Genomic DNA, 11630 nt, shown 5'->3' with positions numbered 1-11630 from the left:
ATTGAATCATTTGCCATAGCTCCTCTTGTAGCGAAGTTTCACCGCCCTTACACGCGAACAATCGACAGTGTTTCACAGTAACGCTGTCTTGTAGACGTCTGCTTGAAAAGAAGTCCTGTCCAGTCTGTCAGCTCACAATACAATGGTAGTGTTTATGTAGCAAATCGTAGGCTATTGATAGACTGATCTGAGCCCGATAACAAACATACATGGAAATACATTGCGGTGTCACGTTTTACATGCCGTCGCTCAAAGTCGATTTGTCCACATCATCTCCAAATGTCGCGACGGAGAGTCGGGATCTAATTGTTAGATGTGACTAACATTTAACAACAAAGATGAGTTTGCACCGACCGGATAAAAGAAAGTATGGGTATTTTAAATCCGCCTTATTCCCCGGTACACGGCTGTGGGTACCAGCTATCAACAGCTTGTAAAGAAGTACAGACATTCATGCCGCTCCCTGACGGCAGTTCAAACAGAGGGAAGAGCTCTAGATCCATCCCTACCAATCACGTTCCCAGAACAGCGAATGAAGCTGGTCTTGACTGTAGAGAGGTCCATTTGAAAGTATTAAGCCGTCATCTTTCGGAAGCGCCTTTGAAAACATGGACATTCGTCAGTATCACTCAACACTTGCCACACACACACACAAAAAGATTTTGCAGTCACTATTTGTCATCCACCAACAGCGTCAAGCCTTTCATTTCTCTACCCCGTCTGTCTTTTGATTTGTCAAAGCCCTTTTCGTTTGTTCGTTTGTCTGTCTGGCTTTGGGGATTGTTTAACCATGGGAAGAGTCTTTTTTTTTTTTACAGCGCTTCGCGTCACTGATGGCTTGAGCGGGAGGGTATTTTGTGCACCCCCCCCTACCTCGGCGTCGAACACGCGCAGTGGTCAATGCAGCTCGTGCACACTGATGGGTCATGTGACCGCATTGTGTCCAGACAAATGTTGCCTCGTCGGGATGACATCTCTCTGTGCGGACAACAGTTCATATGTATTTTTGTGATGACATATGTTTGATATTTTGTCTAAAATCTTTACTTAAGCATTATTACATTTAACACGTAGAGGTGTTAATTTTTAAATGAACACATAGTGTGAGGTGTACTGTGTGATCAGTGAGAACATGTTTATTGAAACAAACAAATAAATATGTCAGCTGAACAAAATAATTAATAAGAAAATTAAAAATGCAAAGTGAACGTTGATAGTGATTGAGATAAACAGTAAAGGATATAGTGGCTGTTTTCCTTAAATTTGATACTTTAAGACAAACATGTTGCTATTGAACTAGGCCTCCGGGTTATCTGATAAGTAACTGCCACCGCTGCGAAATGGGAACTTCGCTGATTGACATATGGGCTCGTTTTAAGTTTTATCTCGGTGTCAGTAGGCACCACACCACAGTAGGCTTTTTGGATAAAACAATTTTTTCTTTAGTTTCTGCCTGCTTTTGATCGGGGGTGGGGGGACTTGTGCATTGGTATACTTCCTGATCACCAAAAATACATATAACTAAAATCATTGGAAAGTATCAGTTTACTTAAAACGCTTTTCAGAAAAATCGCGTTAACGGGTTAGTTACAAAGAGGAAACTTGTCAGGGTGAACTTCCCTTCAAATAGTCATCTAGCAGAACCTTTTGGCTCCTCGTCATCAATTTCACGCAGTAACTACGTGTTTAGCCTTTTTTGAAGTACGGACTGTTCTGTTATTACGCCTGGGGTCCAACAACATTGACTTAGACACGTAATTAAGCGTAACAATACTTTCTTATTCCTGAATACCCGTAATTTAAAACGGTTTTTTTTTCTCGTTTTTGCTAAATCTAGCTAGGCTAACTACTTCGTCGTGACCGCTAAGCGTCACTATGACACCTGCGATGAGCTAGCCTGTAGACATTTAACTGAAAGATACTGTCATCAGATTTAAACAACTAGCTCATTCAAGTGAGTCTTATTTAGTGTTAACAAAAGACGTTCAATTAAGAAACTATTTTCCATCACAGTTTTCACATTAGCGATGACAGAGTTTGAAGTGGTCAGCGAAGGACTGGTGGAGCACACAGTCGTTGTAGAGAGCCCTGAAAACATGGAGCCAGAAGAAACTAATGACCCGGAGACATCAAATTTATCAACCAGTAAGAAAATATACCTAACCGAGACGGGTGACATGTGCTAATGAATTTCAACAAAGTGTATTACACAATTTCGACACTGCTGCCCATATTTTGTCTAATACATATACTTCGCCTAATACACACACACACGTATATATATATATATAGAGAGAGAGAGAGAGAGAGAGAGAGAAAATTAACATTATTATTATTATTATTATTATTTCATTTTAGATGACAGTGCAGTGTCGCCCTCCACGGGTAGTCAGCGGTACTGTGTAGAGCAATCTGATCTCGACAGCACACAGTCCTACTATGATATGAATATGATGGACGAAAAGATCAAGCCAATTGAAGAGCAGCTACAGTATTTGCTGAATAAAGCCGACGAGTTCCAGGCCCATCTCATGTACAGGTGCAGTTAGCCTTAAGAGTAAAATGTCTTCTTTTTGCTTTGTCAGTGGATAAATGTTTGGATTCTGTTGTCTAAATTTTAGAATTCTGTGAGTCTGAATTGTATGACTGTAATATACATACTAAAGGTTGCTGTTTGGTGGCCATCATTGAACACCCTGTTGCTATCTGTTAGATGTGATGTGAAAGAAACGTAGTCAGGCTATAGATAAGGAGGGCAATCAAACGACCTAATTTCCTCTGAAAATATTTTCTTGTGTGGTTTGCATAGTCATGACCACCACCAAAACGAGGGATTCTCTCGGGTTGTGCCAACTTTTCTGCGGACCTGCCAGCCATATTTCACGTACCTGGAGTCGACTGCTCGGAGCTCGTTGCCACATCGCTCCCGATTACCTCTCTACATACGCACTCGGGTAATAGGCACGAGAGTGGGGATTAAATGAGGCCGTGCCAACCGTTAGCTGTAGTGCCGAACTTGTAGTTGTGTCAAAATGTTTTTAGAGAGCGAGTTTACACAGAACCACTCTCTGTTGTTTTTTGTTGTTGTTGTTGTTGTTTTTATCAATATCTCGCATTCCTTGGCAAAATGGGGATGTTCCACAAAGTATGATTTTTCATTTAGCCAGATAACTTGAGCCAAAAGTCGAAAATTGAAAGTCGGAATTGAGAGCATCTTATGAATTGCGATGGTTGCATGTAAGGTTCAATAGTGATGTTGCAATGATTCCAGTGAACTAAGCAGTTAAGCTACAACCCGAGTTGTGTCGTCATGTATTGTCACTGCATTGGTCTGTGTGTGTGTGTGTGCGCTTGGGTGTATTACAGCTTTTGCAGTTCTCCGAGCAGCTGTGTATTCGTCTGGAGCGGCTTGTGTTGCTGTATGCCTCGTTTGGGTTCCTGTCCTTAGAAGAAGCTAACCCTCTCAGGTACTTAATAAACTAACTCATAGTAGTAGCAGTGCGTCTCATAGTGGCGGCGTATTGAGCGGTTACTAAACACAGGTGATTCGTTAGGGCAATCAGAGTAATGAGGTAGTCTGTGACAGCATACTGACTCAAAGGTACTGAGTCAGAGTAGATTAGAAATTAGATTAGTGTCATCCACTGTTAAGCAGAGACTTTTTTGTAGGTCACAAGCACATTGCCTGACTCATTTTTCATGTTGACCACTGTGGTTGACCACTGTGTCTCTTTCCCCTTTAGTAAGAAATACTTACCTTGACACAATGCATTTGTGTATATATCCAGTCTTTGCACCCTCCAACTGCACAACCATCTCTTTTCTTTGTTATTTATTTATTTATTTATTCACTTCGCCCCTTTCTTTCAGTATTTCCCATTTCTATATCGGCCAGTGTCAGATAGACAGCATCAAGGTGTCAGTGTTTCGGTACTGCTGCCCCGCCCCCTTCCTGTCCACCACTAACACAGGGCTTTACAAACGCATGCGCTGGAACGTGGAGAGACAGAGAGAGAATGTGCAAGAAACACAGGGAGGAGAGGAAGAGAAGACAGAGAAAGGGGGAGAGAGAGGCACCCAGACTGAGTAGTGAGTGAGGCTAAATGGGGGGATTTTCATATTTCTTCTTTGGCTCTCCATTTGGAGCGTTCCTCAGGAGAGATGTTTTGTGGTGATTGAAAAGACTTGTTTTGTATTTAGGACATGATCCAAGCAGAGTCTATTTAGGGAAGTCTAGTGCTGTAGTTCTTGTGTGGAACAGACACAAAACGCGTAGAACTTAGAATCTGTTCTGTGTTCTAATTCTAGTCGGAATGTTAGAGTATCTTGAGAAAGACCCAGGACGGAGCTGAGACTTAGACTGATCAAATGGCGTGATTCAAAGACCTGAAAATTATGTTAAATGATTGAAATGAATTAAGTATATTGTTACGCAGTCAAAGTACAGTATATGAATATGTTATAAACCACAAGTGCAGAGAGGGCAGAGGGAGAATCTAAGAGTCAGGCATTCAGTGAAGTGTTCTGCTAATGAGCATGGAGAAAATGTCATCTGTCCCTGACAATCACAGCTTTTCCCTCTTAGTTATTTCCTATGCTGTGAGGATATGTCAGAAGCCCTGGCCGACCTGGACGGAAACGGAGGAAGGGAGAGAGCGATGGGTGTGGATGGTGGCACAGTCAGGATGTGGTCCATCGGCCAGTGGATCCAAACACACCCAGACCCACAAACAGAGGACATCTATGACTGGTAAACACCAATTCAATAGAGACCCACTTCAGAACAGTCATCAGCAAACAGTCTTTAAGCATGTGAACTTAAGGATTTGATGGACCACTCTGCGCTGTGTCTGTATATGTGTGTTGCAGGATCTTGTGTTGGGTTCCCGAGGGTCAGTATCGGCAGCTGTTGTATTTGGGAACTGAGGAGCCCTCAGCCTGCATTGCCACTGACTGCCTGCTGGGGGAGCTGTTGTCCATGGAGGGTGGGTTCACTGTTACCACAGCAATGTAGCTCAAGCTGAAAAAGGATCTCTCAGCAGCAGACAGGTATCAGTCAAATTGTTACAACATAGTTAAACTGATGTGTTGCATTCACACCATGTTGCGTTTTGGTTTTAGTCATGTTGGCTCTACGTCCCAGTTCTTCTTTGTAGGCCTCATTTTCAGAAGCACTACTAAATTTGTTTGATGTTTTTCAGATTATTTTCATATCTTTGTCATTCAACAGTCACACAGTGTGTGCATATTTTTAATGCTAAAGTGATGCTAAAAGTTTTCTCTCTGTTCTTAAAGTGTTTTTCAAGGACTCTTCTTTTTCTCGAAGAGGCTGTTATGTTTACAGTTGATACGAAAACCTGTTAAACCCGCAAAAGTAATGCGTGAAACAAAGGTTCGAGGCATATTTTCAGTTTATTTTCATCATAAAGAAAGATAAAACAAATCACATGAAAATAAAAATAGTTCCTTTCAGTTTGTGATTTGAATGAGCTGCCGCGTTTGGATTCTTTTCTTTTTTTTTCCAATTCCGAGAAGGGGGGAAAAAAAGTACCTTTATTTCAGAATAAATTACAAAAATATACATAAAACTTGAGAAAAGTACCACCTGAAATGCGGCCTGTGTACAAGTGTTTCCTTTCTTTGTGCATAATAGTCGTCTCTCTATGTTACCATACAGTTCACAATATTGATATGTGTAGGCTTTCAAAAGAGCACTCGGAGAACAGCACGTGATTTCTGTATAAATATAATCCCATAAAACAGTTTAGTTCAGTACCAAAATTTACTCCCACAAAAGTTTCTCGTTTTTTCCTGAATGACTCATTAAAAGACATTTGCCATTAGGACAAAAAAAAGAAAAAAAAAAAGAAACGAAATTCACCATAGTGTTCTTACCTTAAAACATGTGTACTAATGATAATTTGATGCAAGTCTGCTAACTGACAGCCGAGTCCCAGCACGCCAATACCAAAAAAAAAAAAATCCTTATTGCTGGAAACAACTGGAGTATTTAGGCCAAGATTTGAACTGGCAACACTGTGGACTCCTAAGCTTGTTCTTCAGTCAGTGGAATGCATCAAACCTGCAGTAACTAAACTGTTTTAAGTTAAGTGCTGAATAGTGGAAAACTATGCATTTTTTTTTTCCTTTTAACACCTGTATTATTCACAGTGCTCTATATGAGACACAGATGGGCAAAAAATCACTCCACCTGCAGTGGGTTGATTAATGTGTGAGCCTCACACTCTTCCCTTATTCTCAGCTCAGATATGTATTTAGAAAATACCTGTTTGAACCCAGTTATTCTGCAAATGATCTGCTCCCTGATTGCAATTTACAGTGGTATTAAGAACTTTCGGTGAATAGAAAATAAAACGTCAGATCGTTGAAAACCAAAAGAAAAAAAAACGTCTAAACAGCTAGAGAACTGGCAAATGTACACTTAAGATTTAAATATCCTATTTTATCTCTGCCTATGTATCATTACGACCCATATACTTCATTTTCTAGAACCATGTTTGTTTTAGAGCTATAAATGTGTGCTGTATACTCTACTTCACAACACTAAATTACACTACAGTACAAAATCAAAAGAAAGCTCTATTTTTTTTTTTTTTTTTTTTTACAGTGTCCTGACTGTGAAAGGCATTGCCCTTCTGATACAAACCCTTACACGCCACGACAACAACGATACAGTTTAACGTGACCGAACAGAAATTCAGCTTTGTTGAAAACACTGTGTGTGTGAAAATTTGGTGTCCCAGGACGGGATGAACAGGGAACTGGTTAAATCATGTCATACCAAATATACCCAAAAACCACACACGCCAAAATACAGTCAATTGGCATAACAGCAAAAAAAAAAAAAAGCACAGCTTAACTACGTCAAAGCAGAACGTGGTCAAACGCTGCCAGTGGTCTTGCCCCTCACGCAGCCGCAGAAAACCTTTTGGATGAACGTACAAGCTATGTTCACAGTCTAGTCAAGCATCTGTGCACCATCACGATACAAAAACGGTCCATTCCAACACTTTTACCCCTGAAGGACTGATAAAAATGACTCTGCTGTGTCCCAATTGCTTAAGCTCAGTGTTCAGCTCCACTGTTCCACCTGTTTATGCAGGACGATGGTAATTCCATACATAAGGGGGCGCTAGCGGGCTACCCCAACCAGTGAAACTTCAAATTTAGCAGGCTTCAAAATTTAGCTGATTCATCACACAGCCTACCTTTGTTATGAGTATTATTATTATTATTTAGCAAAAGTTTTTGGAGCACCATCCAGACAGTATTATTTAACACAAATCCCTTACTATTATTGTGTGATACAAAATCTGGTGTTTGGTACATACAAACACATTGACATACATACAGTTTTCCCTCATGTAAGCCAAGAGGGGCAGAACAATGAACACCACAACACCCGACAGCAAGGTTTCATTCATTTTACAAAAGCCAACAATCACAATTTTCTTTTTTTTTTTTGTTTTTAAGTAACACCACAATACTACCAACACAACCCCCTTTGTCAGTCACAGTGTGGGAAAAGTGGTGATTGCTGAGTCAAACGAGTGATGGACAGCATTCCTGATCCTTAACACGCTGTCCTGATATGGCTTTTAGATGAACTCATCCAACGAAAGGGATCTAGTGCATCCTCGGTGAAACGCCTCGTCGATCCTACGAGCCACGAATGATTTTTTTCAGCTGTTATTTTACGCATTGATATTCGTTATTCGTCAGATCGGGAAATCATCTGATAGATCAAAAGGCGGAAAGCCAGAGCTGCAAGAGCGTAATCTGAGCCAGTTTAAACTGTCCGTTCATTACATGATAAGATGATTTAGATTTTAGTTCAGAGGCTGTTTTCCCTAATTGCACATATTTGTCTATTCTTCTGTTTTTTTTTCAATTACTACATTATATAGTGCATAACCAAAGAGAGCTACTAGAATAAAATTTCAACTGTAAAACACTATCCTCGTCTACTGATCAGTTAAGAATTTTGATCAAATTCATAGTACAGGTACGCTACAATTAATGCTAGTTAGAAAATTCTACATAAACGAAAGTGACAAAACGCACCAAATAACGCGTTTAGTGCAACATTCCCTCGTCCCTTTCGATCCTTCATACTTCACCCAAGGGTTACAGATATTCACAGTGTTTAAACGAGACAATCTGTCAATCCTTCCCCAAAACCGTCAGTCTTCACATTTTGTAAACAATAAATACACCAGTAGATTAATAACCATCACGAATAAAAAACATAGCAGTTAGTCAGTGCCTCTAAAATTCCTTCTGAGGGTCCCCCCTAGTTCATTTCATGTGCTGTAGTCCTGCACAACCGGGCCTAATTGAACAGCTGATGCCTTGGTTCACTTGTTCCCGATCAAGGCTAGACCCGGCATGTGAAACAGCAGGCAGTAAGGGAAAAGAGAGGTTCAGAGGAGAAAACTAAAGCTCCAAATAGACAAGCATAGCATCAAAATGAATTACAACTTAAGATCAGAAGGTAAAGACAACTCACAAGCTTACCAGTGTACATCTAGTCATCACATACACCATGAATAAGCTCCCAACCCCCCCCCCAATAAAGCGATATGTTTAGCATCAAGTATTCAAGGGTGCGGGTGCAGTAGAAATGGTTGTTAATTCTAAAACAACTTTGGATCTTTGTCTGAAGATATAGATTTAAAAAAAAAAAAAAAAAAACCTATTGTTTATGAGTCTGGATGTTCTCTTCCATCAAGTGGTGATGCTGACATTTGTGCCGTCCTCACATAACACTTTGTTTCAGCCCAAGAGTTGAAAGAAGCTTCTCAGAAACCTCATTATGAGAGTGGCCTTTTTGGCACAGGCTGTGAGGCCAGCCCCGGTACGGCAAGTCCATTTGGCTGCACCGGTCCAAAATGACTCAGCACTAAATCTGTGGCGCCTCATGGCTGCTGGACAGACAGAAGGCAGATGAGGTGGATCAAGTAATGGGCGTGGGTGTTACAGACTTGCAATGCGGTGCTGGTTTGAAGGTGGAAGGAGGGAGGGGGAGAGGGAGAGAGAGAGAGAGAGAGAGAGAGACATACACACAAAAGATATAGCAGTCCTGTGCTTGTATCTGCAACAGCCTTAACACTCACTTCAACTGTACTGCATGTATTATTTTGTTTTTCTTAAACTTCATCGTAACTCAAAAGTACCACAATACATAAGAACACATGACACAGGAGAAACATGTGCCCATGTATGATTCAGTCTCTTCCACTTTTCATCTCCCTCCCTCCCTCCCTCCCTGCCTTCTGAACCAATTACTGGAGCAAGTACGAGACCAACCATAACGACTACACAGCCACTGATTCACATAAATGGTCTTTCACAAGACAAGGCTAGGACAAAAAAAATATGTAGGGCCTTGGTGCTGGGACAGCTTCTGCTAATGATGAGTTTCTAGCTCCACCACAGTCCATTCTCCTTGTGGCGAGCTTCCCTGTGTCTCTGGGGAGAAGCTACTGACGGAGGTGACGGTGGCAGAAGGTGGGGTGAGCGGGGGCAGGAGTGTAGGCCACAGGCTAGTCTCAAGAGGGCTCAGTGTGCCCCCTCCTCCACCTGGTAGCATTCCCCAGCCGTCACCTGTTAGCAGCAACGTCTGATTGATCAGCTGCTGCACTATGTCAACCTTCTTGTCCCAGTCCAGCTCCAGAGGAGGGAGTCGATCAGGAGAACCAGAGGAGGAGGAGGAGGACCGATGGGGGCTATCCGAAGGCTTGTCCTGTGGTTCAACTTGATCTTGTTCTTGGTCTTTATTCAGTTTGTGTGAAGCTGGTGGGCTTGGTGCGAGCCCCAAGTCTCTGTCTTCCTCGTCTTTGTCCAAAACCTGTTTCTCGAGCCCCCCAGACAGCGGTGCTTTTTCATCCTCACCTCTTTTGAGCTCAGACACTTGCTCTTCTTCTTCTTTTTTCTCTTTCTCTTCCTCTCCATCGCTGGTCTCCAGAGCTTCATAGATAGTACAGAGACCAGAGGAAGGGGACAGCAGGACTGTAGATTGAGCTTTATGTTGTTGTTGTTGCTGCTGCTGCTGCTGTTGTTTTTGTTGTTCCTGCTGCTGCTGCTGTTCTAGTTCTTGTTGCCACAGCATAATCTGTTGTCTCTGCCTTAGCTCCTGTTGCTGCTGCTGAAGCTGTAACTCGAGCTGCTCTCTCCTCTGTTTCTCCAACTCCTTTTGCCTTTCTTCTCGCTTCCTTTCCTCCTCCTCCTTCTCCTTCTCCTTCTTATCGTCATCATCACCATCATCTTCCTCATCCTTCTCTAAATCCTTTTCTTCTTTTGGCCTCTCTACGCCTTGGGTCTGCTGTTCTCGTCTCTGCTGAATCTCAAGGATCTGCTGCTGATGTAGCTCCAGTCTGCGCAGTTGGGCATTAGGTTCCACCCTGGGTGTTCTGGGAGGCAAGTCAGTGGGAATCCGTGGTGGCTGGGTAACGTGGTCGAAACGCGGCCGCACCCGATGTTTAGGCGACATGGTCATGTGGATGGTGAGCACTTCCTGTTGTCGGTGTCCCTGCCAAGAATTCCCTCCTGTGAATAACCCGAGATCACCCAGAATGTGTTAGAGTGGGGGAGAAAAAGAGGGAGAGACAGAAGAACAACAAGAGAGAAGAACAAGAATAGAGTGAGAAGGAATTGCTCAAAAGTATGCTGTGTCTTGCAAGTCTATGTAGCAGGTAAAAATGAGTGACATGTACAGTTGATAACTATGCTAAGTTATGCTCTTACATATAGGCTGCCAGTATGCAGACCCATTCCTGGAAGGCCTGCGTGTATACTGATTTTCCTTTTATCCAACCTCAGTCTGCACTAGGAGGCATCTGTAAAAACCAAATGGCAATGGCACTCGGTACACCAGTGACTTGAAACTGAATGATCAGCATACACGCAAACCTGCCACAAACGGAGCCCTGACTCACACAAGACTACACAAGGACACAGCATGACCGTGTGACAGCCTGGAGTGCAAAGCATCCTGGGAGAGGTAGCAAAAGGAGGGATGAGGTACACAATAGAAACAGTTACAGTGGAGGATGTGCCAGGAGGGATTAGCGCAAAGAGCAACTTGTGCAACCATTACTTAACCATTGCTTTCCTTCCTCTCCCTTTATTTAGGTGAGAAGATTCTGTGCCAAAGCGTTTTTTACCCCCCCCCCCCCATTTTGTGGTGTGCAGTAAGAGGCCATATCCTGTATATGCAGTAACCACCAACAATCGTGACAAGCAGAAGTTTACAAACCAACATAATAAAGCAAGTGAAAATAGCATAACCATACAACGCATCAGTTAGTTAGCATGCAAACGTGAGTGTTCTCAATGCACATTAACCAAGGATGATGTGGCATTACATGGCTGAACAAGCAGTGGTGATGCACATGCAATGTACACTCTTCACAAACAAACAACAACAACAAAAAAAAGACTCCTATCATTAGCATGTTTAAACGATAAGATGAACATGCATTTACAAAACTGTAAAAGCCAGAGGAATAATTTAAAAAAATATGTAACCAGAGCCACACTGATCCAAGTTAAGGGTGCATTCGATGCCCAGTATCCCTGCAGATGAACTTCCCAAGTCAAATGTCTCC

General features: G+C 42.2%; 1 protein-coding gene across 1 annotated transcript; it reads left to right on the top strand.

Annotated features, from left to right (window-relative positions):
- The first annotated feature begins 2027 nt into the window (after positions 1-2027).
- Positions 2028-5014, top strand: c7h19orf67 (chromosome 7 C19orf67 homolog). Its single transcript, XM_030778924.1, has 7 exons — positions 2028-2145; positions 2359-2539; positions 2810-2954; positions 3367-3467; positions 3871-4020; positions 4586-4750; positions 4870-5014. Exons 1-7 carry the CDS (start codon positions 2028-2030, stop codon positions 5012-5014), a joined length of 1005 nt encoding a protein of 334 aa, XP_030634784.1.
- Positions 5015-11630: the final 6616 nt, after the last annotated feature.

The sequence above is a fragment of the Chanos chanos genome, chromosome 7 (assembly GCF_902362185.1).
Source record: "Chanos chanos chromosome 7, fChaCha1.1, whole genome shotgun sequence".
NCBI lineage: Eukaryota > Metazoa > Chordata > Actinopteri > Gonorynchiformes > Chanidae > Chanos > Chanos chanos.
Note: the sequence above shows the minus strand (reverse complement) of the source record. Positions and strands in the feature narration are given on the sequence as shown.